This window comes from Polyodon spathula, chromosome 18 (assembly GCF_017654505.1).
Source record: "Polyodon spathula isolate WHYD16114869_AA chromosome 18, ASM1765450v1, whole genome shotgun sequence".
Classification (NCBI taxonomy): Eukaryota; Metazoa; Chordata; class Actinopteri; order Acipenseriformes; family Polyodontidae; genus Polyodon; species Polyodon spathula.
This window is the reverse complement of record NC_054551.1, coordinates 18,376,386-18,398,058: the sequence shown is the minus strand read 5'-3', so window position 1 is coordinate 18,398,058 and position 21,673 is coordinate 18,376,386. Positions and strand designations below refer to the sequence as shown.

Genomic DNA, 21,673 nt, shown 5'->3' with positions numbered 1-21,673 from the left:
GTGACTTCTTCCCTGTCTCAAGGGACTGTAGCACCTTAGTGTTGTAATCTGAAGCTTCCTGGTGTAGGTGTAAGGGAGAACTTACCAATAATGGCATTCGTGCCCGCAGCTGTACGCACGTTACGCACTTCATAAGTGTGGACTCACATGCAGCGGTCCAGATAAGCTAGGTACCTGTCGTTTTTAAAAATCCCAGATAGGCAATTAATTTAAAAAAGTGGGCATAGAAATTTTGCTACACAGCTTATCTGCCTCCCCTAAAACTTCCACTAACAACTACATCTCGCAGTATACAGTGTTTTTAGTTACTAGGAAACTGCACCATAAAAAAGCCCAACAAAACATTATCCAATCTCTGGCTAGCCCTTTTGTCTTTGCAGCCAAACACAGCAAGAATAAGAAATTCAAAGCTACACAGGTTGAAGCATAAACACCCCAATCTGGCTACAAATCCACTGGAACCCTTGTCAGAGGCAACCGCTAAAAAGGTGCCTAGATTATTAAACAAATTGTTTTATAACTTGTTAATGCATTTCCTTATTTTATTTGTCTGTATGATTTTATATTGAAGTTTTAACATGTTCACTGAGTTTAAGAATGTAATGTTAAAATATAACTAACGTAATTAATTTGCAGTCATTGTGAAAAAATGCTGAGCCGATAAAGAACCTTGTAGAACACACGCATGGTTGTATAGTTCAAAGTAACACTGAAGTTAAAATGGAAGGCTCTTTTTTAATGCCTACGCCATTACCATTAAAGATTGTACAGTATTTATCGAGATTACTCATGACTTCAAGGTAATGTTCCATTTTACCCCCTGAAAATACATGTTACTCTCATTGTTAAAATTAGAGGGTAAGTTAACCCCAGACACAAACTGTAACAACAGCACACAAACTGGCAGTTAATGAAAATGACGACCAGATTTCAAAATGTTACTGATGAAAACAGACATGTTTGTTGAAAATCAGGAAAATGCTGCCAAAGAAAAATGACTTTGAGTGATATACATGTACTAAGACTTTTTGTAAGAGTGTAACTGGAAGAAAATGGAGAAAACAGAAAAATTCATTAAATACCAGAACAGCAACAGCATCCAGCATACTGGGACGCAAAGACAGGCATTTAACAAGACACAAATATGAAAGTTCAGTTTACTACGGTAACCAAACGGACTTCATAAAAACAAAAGAAAGTTTAGTGCCAAAACAAACGCATTACAAAAAACAAGGGAAGGGAAATGCCCATATGTGCTACTTTTTCAAGTGTGCAGTAAAAAGCCTGTAATTGTATCTCAGGCTTCTGGTGACATGGATCCTGCACCTTTGGTCTCGTCATTTATCTCGCCACGAGTTTATTCTTATATTATTATTATTGTTATACTTCATGCTTACACCCCATGCTTAGGGGATGAGTAATGACTAGTAGTAGTTATTGTGAGAGTAAATGATTAGAAATGGAACCAGCATAACAGATTTGTGAACTAGTTTTCCCCTTAGTTTAAGTCTGTATTTCAAATAGGTTTATTTGTAACTTTTTTTGTGGTTGTGGACTATGTGCCTGTCACTGTAGTTGCTGTTCTGTCTCGATGGCCGCGCACTGTGTTTATTCATTTTTAGAAAGGGAAACTCGGGAAAAAATAGACATACAGCACTCTGACTGGCTGAAACACTTTACTGCATGTTGATGCAGAGTCGTTATCAGCATGAGACAGGTTGTCGGTGTGGTTCAGTTGTTTGTACCATGTGAAAGATTTCTGGGGGTGCTCCTGAATAATCGTATGGGCTGTACAGTAGTCTAGGCTAAAAGAACACCCCTCGGGAGGCAAGCAAAGTGTTCTTATAGCCAAAGTGTTCTCTAAGACACAATATGAATCAGTAAATAAATAAATACTTATGTATTACTTGTCATGATGCATGTGCATCAACATATGAAATGAACGGAATAAGTAAAATCAAAACAATAGGCAGATGTTAAACAAAAACTGTAGTAATAAAGTAGCAGACTAACTAACATTAATAAAACTAAAGCAAAACAGCACGGTCAAAAAGCTTAAATCGCTATGTAGCCTACTATGAAATTAGCTGCCGGATGTGTTTCAGGCTATTATAGTGGCAGAGGCATAAATATTGTCAGTTACTTAGGGTTAACTTAACGTTACTAAACTAACTGTCATACTAAATTAACACAGCACCCCTACATGTTACAAATCACAGCAGCAATATACAAGACATGCACATTATTTAACAGAATGGTGAAGCAACTCACCAGAACGGGAAACACCAAATTGTTCACCAATTAGCATCTGTGAACCCTACTTCAGATAACCTGATTGACAGTCCCGTCTGTGTACATTCCCACAAGCTTCTTTGAAAGCAGCTGGCAGTGATGTTAATATGTAATGCAGGTAGAGATTGCTACTACTTACAGCAGTGAGAGGTTATTAATTACATGATCTGTGCTATTCAAAAAAGGTGCATTTCTTTACACATTCCCTCGAGTGAAGATGGCCAAATCGAGGTCCGGAGGTCAAATTTCATTAAGACATTAGTTAAAAGTCTATCTTACAGTTAAATGCAGAATTTACAATTGAGCGCAGGTTTCAAGAGTCCCTTATGCTCTGTTCACAGAAGATATGCAACTTGTATGTAATTTACCTGTAAAGCAGGATGGCACAGCATGTGTAAAATGAAACTGCAAAACTGACTGAAAAGAAAGCGTAGGGGACACTAATAACTGCAGATCAGTGTGGAGAAAAGGAATGCTTTATATTGCTAAAGAAAACGGCTAAGGCACAGCCTCGTGGTGTGCAGGTGCTGGCTCTGCCAAGTTGCTGTCCTTTACATTGATATTGGCTCTGGCACTCCTGTGGGTCTGTTTTTACTTACATGTGATGTATTTTTTACTACATTTGATTTGGTTAAGACAATTTACCACAAGTTATTGAGAGTATGAAAATATAGAGACGCATGGAGTGACAGGCTTGCAAGTGGTACGCACTGGCAGGTATTCTTTATTATGGTATGATTCCTCAACCACATTACTCCCTTAATCTGTTTGTACCACTGAATCACAGGGAAATGAGAAATTAGGAGGTATTTGTTGTGGACTTTCAGAGTTACTGATGGGGAGCCAAAGCAGCCACTCTGATTCTGGTGAACTCTTGTCAAATAATTATATGATGCTGTCACATTTTCAATGAGACAACCGGTTGTAATGGCGTAGGTCTCTGTTTTACAACAGCCGTTTAAGATTGCACCTAGTTACTTGTGCACCTGATGGTCCCTGCTGGAAACACTGGATATGGAAAGGTTGAAAACCAAGTGGACTGCATGCTTACAGTATTTGAAACTACCAGTCCAATTGCAGAAAGAAGTGTCTGCCTCTGCAGCGCCATCTAGTGACCGAAACTGAATAGAGATTATGTGATGTTCTTGGGTTTTTCAATCAGCATTAGCCTTATAATAAACAGAGACATTAGACTTGTGTATATGTTTCTGTTTTCTGTAAGTCATGAAAGTTAGGCCAAAAGATAAAAGGTTAGGTGAAAGATAAAAGGGGCTATTCTGCACTATTCAACATTACTTAAAAGCTCAATTGTGTTTAACTTTACACTAACATATAAATTGGGTTGGTTTACTGCTTACCAAATTCTTCCACAGTTTAGCATCAGTGAACCCAACTTCGTCAGATAACCCTGTTGGCAATACAGTTTGTTTCTGCTACTACTTGCATCAGTAAGAAGTTATACATTACATCTGTACAGTGTAATATAGAAAAACTAAAAATCCAGTATCACGCCATCAATGTTGTACAGATGTCAAGATTTTTGTAATGGTGGGTCTTTTCTAATAGACAGATGTTTGGTCATTACTGTGCTGTAGTTTGATACTGGCACTTCTCTAATGTAACCAACATCCCAGATTGATCCACATGTGTTTATTTATCCTGTTATTTCACTGAAGCTAAAATGACCTTGGAACAAATAGAATAGGTCTGTCAGCAATATCTGATTCTTTAGAGAATACACTAAACAAATGTTGGAAATAGACATTCATTGAGATGGGCAGACACAGCAAAGCATTCATTCATGTTGTTTAATCTCAGGTGCCAACCAAGAAGCTGAAGAAATATGAGAAAGAATACCAAGCCATGCGGGAAAACCAGTTACAACAGGAAGACCCTATCGACAGGTACAAGGTAAGAGAACCTCCCGAACATCATTGTTATGATAAGATGGGTAAAATTAAGATAAACTAATCCTCCAGTCTTTCGATATTGATAGTGTTATTATTAAATTAAAATGACAAACGTTTTGAATAGTTTTGAATGTCTTCAGTGGAAGTGTAAGTATTTATAAACTCTATTGAGTGTTTAATAGTTATGGGTGCTGTTCTACTACACTTGTGGGACATCTGTGTTTAATGGTATTGTTAAGTGGGGATGATCTATTCGGGTATACTAATTTATTTTTTGTCAATAAATTGGGTTAAATGGCCAATCATTTATTTGCTATTCCTTGGAAATGAATCAATCTGTGTTGTACTTGTGAGACTTCTTGCTAATGATTTACATACTGTGTATTTGATACCTGGATGGTTATCAGTTCAGGGGTACAGAAGATAGTGTGACTGTAATAAACTCTGATTGTGTAACCTACTTTTTAATACAGAGCATAGCTAATGCCTTGTGAATACATTATTAAATGATAACAATAAATTCAAGTCTAAAATGCAGTGTTCCTGTGGGTCACCAGTAAAGGGTGTTTGCCTTGAAACTACAGTCAAACCCTTTTAATATCACTTCAAAGGGAGCACAAATGATGATAATAAGCAGTTGGAAAAATAAACATTAACAACACTGAACAAATAAACCTGTTTTGCTGTGGAAAATGTATTTCCCATATACAGTCATGTACAATGCATTGTAATAATGAAAATAATAAGAAAGCTGTTAACATAGTGGTTTTGTTGTTCTGTATGCTTTATAGTGCTACCTGGAACATTTCAATAGCACACAGCAGCTACAGGTTCTAATATTATGCTTTTATTTCCCAAAGTAATATTAAGTGGGGTGTAAATGAGTTGACTATTGAATGTGAGTCATATCAACCAGAGAGGGATATGAGCATGAGCTTGTTTCTATTTGCTCCTGGTATATTCTGGGAGTCTGGGACATTTCAATATGGTGATAATAAGCGACATCAAAAGGAGTCATATTAAGTGTGTTTGACTGTACTTTAGGCCCAGGATATACAAACATATTCTGCATATAAAGTTAAACCGGGTTTGTACCTGCAGCTTTGAAATCCTCCCATCGCCTTCCCTCCTTCTGTTGACATCCTTTAGGTATGCCCCAAAATGCATGAGGCAGACACAACGGTAGAAGACAGTGAAAGGGTATTTACATACCTGATTCACGCATGATCCTCTCTCTTCTTTCAGTTTGTTTGTGTTTAGACCATTCGTCAGATATGGGGAGCCACTGTGTGAGCCTGCATGAAAAGAGGGACAGAACTCAGTCAGTACATATACATTGTCAGGAAGTATGAGAGAGCATGATAACACTGGAAACACTGCATGTGAGATTGGAAGACCAGCATTTTAGTGAGCTGAAGCAGTCTTTACAAGGGGATACAGACAAGGCTAGTCTCTGTTGCTGTGCCTCAGGAGTCATTGACCCTAAAGGTGCACTTATACTGGGTTTGCTTGGAGGGTTTTTGTTTCAGTTACAGTATGACCATCATAGCTTTCCTAACAATCCGTAATTGAACAAACTAAGATAAAATGAATGGAAACTAAAGCCCCTTTCACACTGGCATGCTCTACCCGGGTCAGAACCTACCCGGGTCAGGACCCAGTGTCATGCGGGTTGGCTACATGATTTCACACTGCTTTTGATAAAGCAGGGTTGACCTGGGTGACAGATGCAAGTAAACAGTGAGTATATCTATTACCCGGAAGCAGCTTGTTACAGACGCTTCCATCCAAGCGTCTTTGGATTGAACCAGCGGCCCAAATGTTGATTAGAGCAAGTGTTTCTTCATCCCTGCTGCAGTCTGCCTCATGGTGTGTCTCACGTAACAAAAATATTGCTAAACAGAATAAACAAAAACGTTCCTTGTGTAAAAATCTTGTGTGAAACCTTCACGCAGGTGTGGCCGTTTGTTATTTTGTCGGCCGTCATGCATTTTGTCTCATTCACACTGGGTCAAAGCGAGTCAACCCACATCCTGCGGTGGGTCGCTGGGACCCGGGTTAACTCGGGTACGTCCCAGATACATGGTTTCACATTACGCAGGACTGTGACCAGGGTAGCCAGAACCCAGGTCCGGACCCAGGTAGAAGTGCCAGTGTGACAGGGGCTTAAGTCTAGTAGATAAACAGCTAGTGCCTATATGGTACGGTAAAGCATAGGTAAGCATTGTAAAGCCTACAGGGGATAAAGCATATTTTAAAAGCATGGTAAACTATGATACATGCATAACCACAGGGAAAGCATTAGAAAAAAATGTTTAAGCTAGTGCTCTCTTTTTTAGTACTGAAGAAGGCTCTAGCCGAAATGTTTCTCTGCTTGATTTAGTTTCTTTCTTGTTAAATGAAGTGCACGACAATGTAAACTTCCTGTAAACTCAGTTTGGAGGAAACACCCAACAAACTCCTTCCACATGCCATGCACATGTGTTCATGACACTGACCATAGCAACACATTTGAAATTGTAACCAAAGCAGTGTGAACCCACTGAGAATCACTTTAAAGCTTCAATTAGATGCAGTAGATCATCCTTTAGGCCCCCCCTTTTTGCACACTGCAACAGTCAGGGACCCCTACTGTGTCTAAAGTAGAACAGCACTATAGATAGGAGGCATTTTCAATCTTTGACATTAAACGTCTGGAAATACAAAGCTGGGTTCATATTTTGTGCAGTATTACAAAGCAGAAAATGTAAGTGTTAGTGAACCCCCTGCAGTGTTTACAAGGAAAACATTGTCTTTGCTGTTTCTCAGGGTAGTCATATAGCAGCAGTCTTTTTTCAGCATATTCCCAGTAGTTTATTTCTTTTTTCTTTCCTCTAGGTAAACTAACTAGGGAATAACTTTTTCAACTTTTGCTCGGAAATGTCTGCCAAGAGAAAGAGGTGTTTTCTTCCAAACATCGCAGTGTATCCAGTTCATGCTCCCTCCTGCAACGATGCTGGTGCTGTGATTGAAATGAGTGGCATGTTGTGGGAACAGAAAACCAGCATTGTTGCAGGAGGGAGTGTGATATGGATACACTGCAATCCTTAGAATATATTTTTTCTTTTTTCTCCTTGCGAACTCTCCCGAGTAAGCTTTGAGAAACATATCGCTTGTTAATGAGGTCTTTACCTCATTAATAAGCATCACAGACACCAGTAAAGTCATAAACTAGTCCCAAAAAAAATGCCTAAGAAAGTTATAGAATAGCAGTGTCTTAAACAAATGTGAATACAACTGACTTGCAGCTTATTTATACTGTATGTATGCATACTTTAAATAATGATATGAGACAGTCCCTTCTACACAAAAGAGTGTGCTTTGATGCCGGTGTTGTTAATGTAACAACTGTTTAAAAGGAATATTACATTAAAATGTATTTTACTTACTTGTATAAATGTAATTATTTAAAATCCCTCACTTATTAGCTGTAGCAGAATTTAAGGCAGAGACTTCTAGGGAATTCCTACTTCGAAAGGTAGCTAAAAACAACCTCAGATTTTTGCATAGAGCTATGAAGGATGGTTTTTAAGTTTCTCCCAACAAAAAACATTTATTTTTAAGAAAAAGTTAGAGGCCTATTATTGGCTTTTTAGCTTGAGATTACTTTTTTTTTTCTCAAGATATAAATGTAAATGTTTATATGTTAAGTTTACATTAAACTTTAGTTACACAGCATGTATAGCTAGCAGTTAGTATACTGTTGGAGTAATTTTTTTTTTTTTTTTTTTTGATAATTTATTTTATGAAAACTGACAATTTTCTAAATTATTTTACTGTAAGCTACATTGTAAATGTTGGTTCAAATAAACAAAAACTTCCTCAAAGACCCTCTTGTGCTTTTTGACCATGAACACAACAGAAACAGTGAATACATCACAGGTTATACTCGTCGAAGTATCAAAGCAAGCAAACTTCCTTTGATTTTAGTGCTTGCAGCTCACTTCAGGAATGTAGCTTTCAGAAGACACTTCAGAAACAGACAATCATTTGCAGAAACGATAGAAAACGACACAGGACACACATTTTATTATATTATACAGGTAAGTAATTAAATATTAAGGAAATACCTGTTCTACAGTTAGTATCTTGTGTGTGTGTGTGTGTGTGTGTGTGTGTGTGTGTGTGTGTGTGTGTGTGTGTGTGTGTGTGTGTGTGTGTGTGTGTGTGTGTGTGCGCGCGCGCGCATGTGTGCTTCCCTTATCTGGATACTAAGAAGGGCCCTCCCTGAACCTCCAGCCGCTTATATTGTTATTGCTGAGCAAAATCTTTATAAAGGAGGCACCCAGAGGAAGTTTAAAAGACTTGTTTGCCAGAAATGACAGTACTCTTGTCCTGTGTTTGTTTTAACACAAGTCTGGAAAGGTAAGCCACTGTTTTATTTACTGTATGTGACAGTGTCTGCACTTAAGCTTGCGTATTTGTATTTTCAACCAATGTGCTGAGTTCTGTTATCCTGCTTTTCTTTTTAATGCCTATGCAAAAGAAAACCATATTTTATCTACACTTGCAATGTAGGACAACAGCTACTACATAACCCTCCATAGTCTTTTAAGTAATAGTATTTAAAAGTTGTTGAAATAACTAAATAGTCATCATTTTAAGTGAATTTCGCTTTGCACTGATTAGGTGTTATTATAAGTTGCTTCTCCAACTGTTTTGAACAGTTCACCAAAAAGTGCTTAATTCTAATATAATAAAAGAAGCTTAACAAATACAATTTGACTATTGAATTTATTACATTTAGTATTTCTAAAACAGTTCACTTAAGACCATTAAAAATATCTTCATAATAAAGCACTTGTGGGAATATTGACTAGGCACTGACTTTTAAAATGATCCTAGCACTTCTGAAGCACTTAGACCTCACTGGGTCTTGTTGCTCTGTATTTGAATACAAGATAAGAAAGACGACGGAAAAGAATACAAAAAAAAGCATTTATATGGGTGTGTACAGTGACTAATAGGCACAGTGTTTTTAGATATGCTTTGTAGTTCTGTTATTTAGAGATTCATACCAACCTAGACCCTTATGTTTCTGAAAATTGCAAATATTTTCAGAAAAATCAGGGAAAGACACTTGTCATGAATGACCCCAGGATCACTTCATTTTGATCTGTTTCTCAACGTTTGTGTTGCAACAGCAGTGCTTATCTAGTAAGACACCCATTGATCAGCTTGCTTTGCCTAACCCACAGCCAGCCCTGTCAGAGCTGTATCAGCACATTTGGAACAATTAGATTCTAATGAGGACAGTCCAGCTCTTGCAGACGGTTTCCTGCATACTTCTAGGAAGAGAACTCTATAGCTGAGTTCAGAGGCCAGAAACCACATTTTATTACACAATAATGCCAAGCCTGAGAGCGCTTTCACGTGTACATCAGTACTGTTCAATCCCCATTTAGTTTGTAACTGTAAGATTAAACAGCTTTGTAGCACCATCTGTACCTGTGGTTCTACAGCATCCTGGATAAAAGGAACAGCATTTTGAGTAATTCAGCTCTTGTTATTGTGGCTTTCTACATCAATACCCCCCCCCCCCCCCCCCCCCGTGTATAACACAAGACGTATCCTTCAGCGTGCTGCTAAAATCCAGGTCACAGCTAGTCAATGATTAGTGAATTGGTAGACATTATGTAACGATCATCCAAAAAGCATATGCGGCCAACTGTGGAGAATGTGATGGGATCTTTGCAGAAGAGTCTGAGTACAATGACTCCTTTGACGCTGCAATGGCCACAAATCACACACATGTGATCATTAATTATGTGTGTGCTTTTCTGAGGCACAATATGTAATATAATCCACTTTGTCACTGAATGTATTTTGATACAAGTACACTATCAATAACATGGTGCTGCAAGGGCAGCATTTAAAATCAAGACTGTCTGTAGGAGTCAATGTCTCCTGGAAGATTCTCAATTGAGTTCCCTTAGATTTAGCGGAGAGGGTGATTGATACATAGTGATCTTAATTATTAATATGATTGGCTGTTCAAATGTATGTTTCTGGATGCATTGCATTCTGATTAGTTGCCACTATGCTGCGCGATCTACTGATTGGATCAATGGACAATCCAATACTCTAAATAAAGTTTGTTAAAGGTGTATGAAATAATAATTCTCTCACCTAGGTATCATTCGTGTTATTTGGTTTCTAGTTCGTGTTTTGTTTCCGTTTTTCATTACATCCTTGTAAAAGTTTACCACATAAAGATTGCAGGGTAATGTTGCCATGCTTTTCCCATGACTGTACTTCAGCATGGGTTGACATTTTTGTAATATGCTTTACCATACTTCTCTGGGTTTTGCAATACTTACTTATGCTTTACTTAAACCGTGCTTCTAGTTAGATCCCCACAAGGACCCACAAGTAATTATTTGACTGTAATTAATATCTCAACCGAGGCAGAGATGATTGTGCTCAGGAAGCGCTCTGCAGTGTTTGTATTTTGCCACCCTCTGCAGATGTGTGTTTCTCACAGGAAGAGAGTAATCAGTAATGCACATGTTTTGGAAGTGGGGACACCATCTCTGCTACTGATAAAAGAACCATTAATGGTCAAGAAAATAAATAATATAATTCCACACATTTTCCACGCCATTCACATCTATTCATTATAAAAGTCTGAAATGCGTAGTTTTTCATAGAAACCTTAGCAAGCACGTATTGTCCTTTGCGAACATGATAACTGGTACTATCTTAAAAAGATTACAAGCCATGCTTTTAATCATGTTAACAGTGGAATTGGCTTTGCTACCCATTGTTTTGAACTCCTTGTATGAAACAGACTTTCAATTTGAAATAATTCCTGTATTTGACTTCTAGATTTTCGAAATACTTGAATGCAAACAGAGCTCTCTCTTTGTGGGTGTACCAGAGCATATTTATTTTTTATGCAGGCCAGGTTGTAGTAGTGATGTCACAATAGTCGCTTCACTAAGCTTGAAATTCAGAGCTCCGCACAGCAAACGTGATTTAATATGTTAAACAAAAATAAATCACGGAATTAAATTAAACGCAAGAAAGAAACATAAAAGACCATGGTTCTTCGTGGGAGAAAGATTACATTTGTGAGTAAAGACACAACTATTGTCTTCCTTATTCATAGATTAGATTATTTTAAATGACCCACTTACAACCGTCTTCCAAATCAAATGACCTTATTTTAATGATATAAACAGATTTGATACCTTCCCCTGGTTAAGTGTGCAGCATATTCTGGATCGCTGTCCTTAAAGGGCACATAAGGACCTTTTTTATTTTATTGTGTTACATGTTCCCATGTGTTGCTACAACTGTTTATGTAAGGTGTGTTTATTGTTATATTATTATTATTATTATTATTATTATTATTATTATTATTATTATTATTATTATTATTATTATTATTATTTATTTTTATTATTTTTTATTTATTTATTTATTTATTTATACATTTTGACCACTTTTTTAAACTTTTAAATTGCCTCAAGATGGCTTCCCATGTACCTGCATGGACCTCTCAGAACTACATTTCCCATCATCCTCCTGCTCACTGGTAAATCCATCTCAGTTACATATGTGAGCAGGGGGATGATGATGTAGTTCTCAGAGGTCACTGTGGGTACATGGGAAGCCATCTTGAGGCAGGGAATGGAATTTAAAAGTTTTTAAAAAAGTGGTCAAAATATAAAAAAAAAAAAAAATAAAACAATACACACACCTTACATAAACAGTTGTAGCAACACATGGGAACATGTAACACAATAAAATAAAATGGTCCTTACGTGCCCTTTAAGATGTTTTATCCAAATGCTGTTTAATTGTGATAAATGTAACGGTCACTTTGTCAGGCTATGAAGTAACTACTACTCTACTCAGCTCACAACTGGCCCCTGGAACGTGGGAATGATTGATCTGAAATTGACACAGCCTACTTTTAATAATCAAAGGCTACGAATACTACCACAGAAGAGATCAAAAGCAAAAATGTCTAGCTTTTGTTACGTACTGGGGAATGATAATACAAAAGAAAGAACAAAACACTTTTACGGTCACTTTAAGACAAGCCTCATTTATTAGTTATCTCTTATTTAAATGAATATTTTACTACTAGATGTAATGGTGGAGGTAACCAGGAGGTTCAGGCAAGTTCGACAGTAACATATTGCGTATAAGTCTCTGTGGTTATCCTTTAAGTATGCAATAAGATGCCGATCACAAGCCTGTGTACAATAGTGTGAAATTGAGTTTGTCATGAAATAGCAAAAAATGGTAGGCCTTAATATTTGTTCGTAGGCTGATAAACAAAAATAATCCTCTAGTTTTATTTTGAGGGATGTTAAATAAGATATGTAGTACTGGATATAAAAAGATTTTCTTCTTCATTTTAAGCAGCCTTGCGCTTCGTGTATCTGCAGCAAACGCTTTCTAGCTTTTTAAGCAGTTGCTGCAACGCCAATCATTTATGCTCCAACAATCTCCTGCTGTAGCGAACTTAACAAGGACTGATTTCCCACTTTTTTTATTTCTCTCTTCCACCACTAGAGGGAGAACCGCCGGCTCCAGGAGGCAAGCATGCGTCTGGAACAAGAGAACGACGACCTGGCGCATGAGCTCGTCACGAGCAAGATTGCCCTCCGCAACGACTTGGACCAGGTACACTGTGGAATGCTTTGCTTGCAGTGGGTGCATTGAGTGAGGAGGCGGTCTGTGATATGGCAGTGAGTGTATTATAAGTAGGGCTTCTGATTTTTGGTTTTAACCAATAAAACAGATACTGAAAGTTTACTAAAAAAAAAAAAATATAAAAAAAAAACTGCTAAAAAAAAGCTACAAAAAGTGACTGCTATCTGAGCTTGTTTAATGGCTCAGCAATAGTAATTCAAAACTAAAATGAAGCATATGAATGTTTAATATACATTCCTTTTAAATTGGATATCAAGGAAGGGAATCCAGGAGCTGACATAAATTATCAAAGATTATTATAAACTAGTGCAGCTCCCCTACCCGAATCTGAAACCTCGGAGCCTAAAAAAACAACTTGAACCAGCCCTGCTGTCCACTCACAGGATTCTCTGGTGCAGGGATCAGTACAGTGCATTAGTATTTGAAACAAGCTTCTCTGGTGCAGGGATCAGTACAGTGCATTAGTATTTGAAACAAGCTTCTCTGGTGCAGGGATCAGTACAGTTCATTAGTATTTGAAACAAGCTTCTCTGGTGCAGGGATCAGTACAGTTCATTAGTATTTGAAACAAGCTTCTCTGGTGCAGGGATCAGTACAGTTCATTAGTATTTGAAACAAGCTTCTCTGGTGCAGGGATCAGTACAGTTCATTAGTATTTGAAACTAGCTTCTCTGGTGCAGGGATCAGTACAGTGCATTTGTGTTTGAGAGAGCCAAGCAGTTGGCAGGAGGCTGGCTGTTGACCTTGTGTTTTCCACTGTATTCCAGGCTGAGGACAAAGCTGATGTGCTGAACAAGGAACTTCTCCTCACCAAGCAGAAGCTGGTGGACACAGAGGATGAGAAGAGAAGGCAGGAAGAAGAGACAGCACAGGTACAGTCCTGACACATGTCCTGGCATGCTTAACAGTTTAATATCTTAACCTAACCACACTTTTTCTGATATAATCAAGCCTTTTAATTGCACACAAGCTTAGTTAGCTCACTGCTAGTGGAGATTGAGAGTTGTGAGTGTGTATATTCAGCAGTGATATTTCCAGGTTAGTGTAACAATGCAGTAATTAAAAGAGGTATAAATCAGAAAGTAAATCCTGAGGGAGGTGTTCTTCCTGTGTGTTAGACCTAATGAGATGTTTATCTTGTTTTTAGCTCAAAGAAGTGTTTCGGAGGGAGTTGGAAAAGGCAGATTTGGAGATCAAGAAAACTACAGCGATCATCACTGAATACAAACAGGTAAGCTCATTTCTCTGGAGGTTCTCCTCAGCATTTCCTGGTTTCCTTTTCACAGCCCCATACCACTGCATGAAGGCTGCAGTACAGAGTCAAATGCCTTTTATGTCCACTATTCCACATCTTACAGCTGCACAACTGTCTTGTTTCATTTCGATTTGCACCCCTCTCTCCAGTGTTTCTGGTGGTTAGTCCTGTTTGGGGTACTGATTGTGTAATGCACACACATAAGAGGTAAATCTCGGCTGCACTGCAACGTTGTTTTGCAGTAGAATTATGGGAGCATGAATGGAAGCAAACCAGGACTCATTAGTTCATATGTTAACTAACTGAAAACACAAGGGGGATGCCAAGTACATAGTTAAATAGGGAAGCAGAATTTGGGAAATATAAATACAATCTCAGTGAAACTTCCCCACTGTCTACTCCTGCAAATTTAAGATACTTGTAGCGGTGTGCAGAAGTCTGGCGACAGGGTGGGTAGCTGTGCGTCAAACCAACAGGTAGAGAATATGTATAGAGAGAGAACGTACGTACGTTTTTATATCAAACAATTCCATTTAAAAACACGCTCAAAAGTTAAGACGAGTTAGCATTCTCCTGTAAGATCCGTGGCATTGAATTAGAGCGAGATGTATTTATTTATTATTCTAAATAGTTTTATGAAATCGATGTAAATAACGTGCAGAGGGAGTTCACGTCATTACACATATAGACGTGTAGAGAATATCATCCTTCACAGCAAATAGTTTTGAGGGGCTGTGGTTGTGTGAGCGCCGGCTCTGAAAGTTGGAATTTGTTAACACATTTTATTTCAGCGCCTCGTCCCTTTGCAATCGCGAAAAACACTGTTTGCAGGCGGTTGCTTTAATTATACACGGAGGGTGGGGGCAGTTATTTCTTTAAATGATAGATATTTTGTCCACGTGCGCTATTGACTAATTAAGAAGCGAGGTGAGTTCTTAATTAGCTGGTTGAAGACGCCAGGATAATGTTCCCTCGGTGTGAGCGCAGCCTGGCACCGCGGATGGTTGCGCTTGGAACAGCGCGTCCTTATCCCGCACACGTGGTAAGCGGTTCACAGAGATTTTAATTTACGCGTAATTGCTTTGCGTCTATGGTCCACGGATAGATCTTGTGCTTGTCAGTCGGGGTCCATTCCTGAAAAGCTGATTTTAAGTGGAGTTGACCCCGACCCTGGCTACGGCCACTCTAACCCCCGCTTCTCTCCGCTCTGTTTGCAGCCGCAGCAGCGATGGCGTACCCCATGGTCTCCCCTCCCGCGATCCGCCCTCCCGCGATCCCCCCTCCCGTGCCCCCGCCTCTCGTGATCGCTCCCGTCGTCGTGCAGCCCCCGGCGGTCGCCCAGGGCTGGAGCACGGGGCTGTGTCAGATGTGTAGCGACCTGGGCATCTGTAAGGGGAAGCGTCAAATGTGTTTTTTTTTTATTTTTGTTTTTTTGTTTTGTTTATGTTGAACACTTAAAACCAGCCCTGGAGTGAACTATAATGAGCAGAATTACAATTACAGCAGAATTGATCAGTTACAATTAGTAATGATTATAATTGCAATGCGTTTTGTTCAGTTACATCTCCTCCATCTCTCTCCCCCCTCTCTCTCTCCCTCCGTCCCTCTCCCCCCCCCTCTCAGGTGCCTGCGGGATGTTCTGTCTGTGCTGTCTCTCTGCGCAGGTGGCAGAGGGTTTCGGAGAGTGCTTCGTGATTGGCTGGCTGCCTTGCTCTCACTGCGCTATGCGCACCGGGATGAGGGAGCGCTACTCCATTCCGGTGAGTCCCGCCCGGAACCAGAGGCAGGGCGGCGAGGTTACCGCTGCACAGCTCAGCCGTGTGGTTCTCCAGTAGAAATCAACGTCTGCCGTAAATCTCATAGCTGATTATACTCCCTTTACAGCTGTAGCCAAAGGCTGTGCATCACCTAGAATTTTAGCATGATAAAATATCTGAACATTTCCTTCATGTTTTTAATCTCAGGTGCCAACCAAGAAGCTGAAGAAATATGAGAAAGAATACCAAGCCATGCGGGAAAACCAGTTACAACAGGAAGACCCTATCGACAGGTACAAGGTAAGAGAACCTCCCGAACATCATTGTTATGATAAGATGGGTAAAATTAAGATAAACTAATCCTCCAGTCTTTCGATATTGATAGTGTTATTATTAAATTAAAATGACAAACGTTTTGAATAGTTTTGAATGTCTTCAGTGGAAGTGTAAGTATTTATAAACTCTATTGAGTGTTTAATAGTTATGGGTGCTGTTCTACTACACTTGTGGGACATCTGTGTTTAATGGTATTGTTAAGTGGGGATGATCTATTCGGGTATACTAATTTATTTTTTGTCAATAAATTGGGTTAAATGGCCAATCATTTATTTGCTATTCCTTGGAAATGAATCAATCTGTGTTGTACTTGTGAGACTTCTTGCTAATGATTTACATACTGTGTATTTGATACCTGGATGGTTATCAGTTCAGGGGTACAGAAGATAGTGTGACTGTAATAAACTCTGATTGTGTAACCTACTTTTTAATACAGAGCATAGCTAATGCCTTGTGAATACATTATTAAATGATAACAATAAATTCAAGTCTAAAATGCAGTGTTCCTGTGGGTCACCAGTAAAGGGTGTTTGCCTTGAAACTACAGTCAAACCCTTTTAATATCACTTCAAAGGGAGCACAAATGATGATAATAAGCAGTTGGAAAAATAAACATTAACAACACTGAACAAATAAACCTGTTTTGCTGTGGAAAATGTATTTCCCATATACAGTCATGTACAATGCATTGTAATAATGAAAATAATAAGAAAGCTGTTAACATAGTGGTTTTGTTGTTCTGTATGCTTTATAGTGCTACCTGGAACATTTCAATAGCACACAGCAGCTACAGGTTCTAATATTATGCTTTTATTTCCCAAAGTAATATTAAGTGGGGTGTAAATGAGTTGACTATTGAATGTGAGTCATATCAACCAGAGAGGGATATGAGCATGAGCTTGTTTCTATTTGCTCCTGGTATATTCTGGGAGTCTGGGACATTTCAATATGGTGATAATAAGCGACATCAAAAGGAGTCATATTAAGTGTGTTTGACTGTACTTTAGGCCCAGGATATACAAACATATTCTGCATATAAAGTTAAACCGGGTTTGTACCTGCAGCTTTGAAATCCTCCCATCGCCTTCCCTCCTTCTGTTGACATCCTTTAGGTATGCCCCAAAATGCATGAGGCAGACACAACGGTAGAAGACAGTGAAAGGGTATTTACATACCTGATTCACGCATGATCCTCTCTCTTCTTTCAGTTTGTTTGTGTTTAGACCATTCGTCAGATATGGGGAGCCACTGTGTGAGCCTGCATGAAAAGAGGGACAGAACTCAGTCAGTACATATACATTGTCAGGAAGTATGAGAGAGCATGATAACACTGGAAACACTGCATGTGAGATTGGAAGACCAGCATTTTAGTGAGCTGAAGCAGTCTTTACAAGGGGATACAGACAAGGCTAGTCTCTGTTGCTGTGCCTCAGGAGTCATTGACCCTAAAGGTGCACTTATACTGGGTTTGCTTGGAGGGTTTTTGTTTCAGTTACAGTATGACCATCATAGCTTTCCTAACGCAAAGGGGATTGTGTTAGGCATTACTTGTTTGATTCTATTTTACTTACCTTTGATTTCGGTTTCACACTGTGACCGTACGGATACCAGGGTCAGAATCTACCCGGGGTCAGGACCCAGTGTCATGCGGGTTGGCTACATGATTTCACACTGCTTTTGATAAAGCAGGGTTGACCTGGGTGACAGACGCAAGTACACAATGCGCGTATCAATGCCCCGGAAGCAGCTTGTTACAGACGCTTCCATCCAAGCGTCTTTGGATTGAACCAGCGGCCCAAATGTTGATTAGAGCAAGTGTTTCTTCATCCCTGCTGCAATCTGGCTCATGGTGTGTCACAAACACCAAAATATGGCTAAACCTAATAAACAAAAACGTTCCTTGTGTAAAAATCTTGTGTGAAACCTTCACGCAGGTGTGGCCGTTTGTTATTTTGTCGGCCGTCATGCATTTTGTCTCACTCAACCCAGGTCAAAGCGTGTCAACCCACATCCTGAGGTGGGTCGCTGGGACCCGGGTTAACTCGGGTACGTCCCAGATACATGGTTTCACATTACGCAGGACTGTGACCAGGGTAGCCAGAACCCAGGTCCGGACCCAGGTAGAAGTGCCAGTGTGACAGGGGCTTAAGTCTAGTAGATAAACAGCTAGTGCCTATATGGTACGGTAAAGCATAGGTAAGCATTGTAAAGCCTACAGGGGATAAAGCATATTTTAAAAGCATGGTAAACTATGATACATGCATAACCACAGGGAAAGCATTAGAAAAAAATGTTTAAGCTAGTGCTCTCTTTTTTAGTACTGAAGAAGGCTCTAGCCGAAATGTTTCTCTGCTTGATTTAGTTTCTTTCTTGTTAAATGAAGTGCACGACAATGTAAACTTCCTGTAAACTCAGTTTGGAGGAAACACCCAACAAACTCCTTCCACATGCCATGCACATGTGTTCATGACACTGACCATAGCAACACATTTGAAATTGTAACCAAAGCAGTGTGAACCCACTGAGAATCACTTTAAAGCTTCAATTAGATGCAGTAGATCATCCTTTAGGCCCCCCCTTTTTGCACACTGCAACAGTCAGGGACCCCTACTGTGTCTAAAGTAGAACAGCACTATAGATAGGAGGCATTTTCAATCTTTGACATTAAACGTCTGGAAATACAAAGCTGGGTTCATATTTTGTGCAGTATTACAAAGCAGAAAATGTAAGTGTTAGTGAACCCCCTGCAGTGTTTACAAGGAAAACATTGTCTTTGCTGTTTCTCAGGGTAGTCATATAGCAGCAGTCTTTTTTCAGCATATTCCCAGTAGTTTATTTCTTTTTTCTTTTTTCTTTCCTCTAGGTAAACTAACTAGGGAATAACTTTTTCAACTTTTGCTCGGAAATGTCTGCCAAGAGAAAGAGGTGTTTTCTTCCAAACATCGCAGTGTATCCAGTTCATGCTCCCTCCTGCAACAATGCTGGTGCTCTGATTGAAATGAGTGACATATTGTGGGAACAGAAAACCAGCATTGTTGCAGGAGGGAGTGTGATATGGATACACTGCAATCCTTAGAATATATTTTTTCTTTTTTCTCCTTGCGAACTCTCCCGAGTAAGCTTTGAGAAACATATCGCTTGTTAATGAGGTCTTTACCTCATTAATAAGCATCACAGACACCAGTAAAGTCATAAACTAGTCCCAAAAAAAATGCCTAAGAAAGTTATAGAATAGCAGTGTCTTAAACAAATGTGAATACAACTGACTTGCAGCTTATTTATACTGTATGTATGCATACTTTAAATAATGATATGAGACAGTCCCTTCTACACAAAAGAGTGTGCTTTGATGCCGGTGTTGTTAATGTAACAACTGTTTAAAAGGAATATTACATTAAAATGTATTTTACTTACTTGTATAAATGTAATTATTTAAAATCCCTCACTTATTAGCTGTAGCAGAATTTAAGGCAGAGACTTCTAGGGAATTCCTACTTCGAAAGGTAGCTAAAAACAACCTCAGATTTTTGCATAGAGCTATGAAGGATGGTTTTTAAGTTTCTCCCAACAAAAAACATTTATTTTTAAGAAAAAGTTAGAGGCCTATTATTGGCTTTTTAGCTTGAGATTACTTTTTTTTTTCTCAAGATATAAATGTAAATGTTTATATGTTAAGTTTACATTAAACTTTAGTTACACAGCATGTATAGCTAGCAGTTAGTATACTGTTGGAGTAATTTTTTTTTTTTTTTTTTGATAATTTATTTTATGAAAACTGACAATTTTCTAAATTATTTTACTGTAAGCTACATTGTAAATGTTGGTTCAAATAAACAAAAACTTCCTCAAAGACCCTCTTGTGCTTTTTGACCATGAACACAACAGAAACAGTGAATACATCACAGGTTATACTCGTCGAAGTATCAAAGCAAGCAAACTTCCTTTGATTTTAGTGCTTGCAGCTCACTTCAGGAATGTAGCTTTCAGAAGACACTTCAGAAACAGACAATCATTTGCAGAAACGATAGAAAACGACACAGGACACACATTTTATTATATTATACAGGTAAGTAATTAAATGAATTAAGGAAATACCTGTTTCTGTACAGTTAGTATCTTGTGTGTGTGTGTGTTGTGTGTGTGTTGTGTGTGTGTGTGTGTGTGTGTGTGTGTGTGTGTGTGTGTGTGTGTGTGTGTGTGCGCGCGCGCGCATGTGTGCTTCCCTTATCTGGATACTAAGAAGGGCCCTCCCTGAACCTCCAGCCGCTTATATTGTTATTGCTGAGCAAAATCTTTATAAAGGAGGCACCCAGAGGAAGTTTAAAAGACTTGTTTGCCAGAAATGACAGTACTCTTGTCCTGTGTTTGTTTTAACACAAGTCTGGAAAGGTAAGCCACTGTTTTATTTACTGTATGTGACAGTGTCTGCACTTAAGCTTGCGTATTTGTATTTTCAACCAATGTGCTGAGTTCTGTTATCCTGCTTTTCTTTTTAATGCCTATGCAAAAGAAAACCATATTTTATCTACACTTGCAATGTAGGACAACAGCTACTACATAACCCTCCATAGTCTTTTAAGTAATAGTATTTAAAAGTTGTTGAAATAACTAAATAGTCATCATTTTAAGTGAATTTCGCTTTGCACTGATTAGGTGTTATTATAAGTTGCTTCTCCAACTGTTTTGAACAGTTCACCAAAAAGTGCTTAATTCTAATATAATAAAAGAAGCTTAACAAATACAATTTGACTATTGAATTTATTACATTTAGTATTTCTAAAACAGTTCACTTAAGACCATTAAAAATATCTTCATAATAAAGCACTTGTGGGAATATTGACTAGGCACTGACTTTTAAAATGATCCTAGCACTTCTGAAGCACTTAGACCTCACTGGGTCTTGTTGCTCTGTATTTGAATACAAGATAAGAAAGACGACGGAAAAGAATACAAAAAAAAGCATTTATATGGGTGTGTACAGTGACTAATAGGCACAGTGTTTTTAGATATGCTTTGTAGTTCTGTTATTTAGAGATTCATACCAACCTAGACCCTTATGTTTCTGAAAATTGCAAATATTTTCAGAAAAATCAGGGAAAGACACTTGTCATGAATGACCCCAGGATCACTTCATTTTGATCTGTTTCTCAACGTTTGTGTTGCAACAGCAGTGCTTATCTAGTAAGACACCCATTGATCAGCTTGCTTTGCCTAACCCACAGCCAGCCCTGTCAGAGCTGTATCAGCACATTTGGAACAATTAGATTCTAATGAGGACAGTCCAGCTCTTGCAGACGGTTTCCTGCATACTTCTAGGAAGAGAACTCTATAGCTGAGTTCAGAGGCCAGAAACCACATTTTATTACACAATAATGCCAAGCCTGAGAGCGCTTTCACGTGTACATCAGTACTGT

At 38.7% G+C, this 21,673-nt stretch overlaps 1 protein-coding gene across 4 annotated transcripts in view; it reads left to right on the top strand.

Annotated features, from left to right (window-relative positions):
- The window catches only part of rabgap1l (RAB GTPase activating protein 1-like), a 378,634-nt gene that overhangs the window by 343,793 nt on the left and 13,168 nt on the right, over positions 1-21,673 (top strand). Inside the window, exons 21-24 of one of the 4 annotated variants that reach the window (XM_041277492.1) lie at positions 4,111-4,203; positions 12,771-12,881; positions 13,679-13,783; positions 14,059-14,142. In XM_041277492.1, coding sequence (XP_041133426.1) covers positions 4,111-4,203; positions 12,771-12,881; positions 13,679-13,783; positions 14,059-14,142 — 393 coding nt within the window. Of the gene's footprint in view, positions 1-4,110; positions 4,204-12,770; positions 12,882-13,678; positions 13,784-14,058; positions 14,556-16,135; positions 16,224-21,673 lie in introns of those variants that run through there. The other 3 variants (XM_041277489.1, XM_041277491.1, XM_041277490.1) reach the window with 3 other exon arrangements.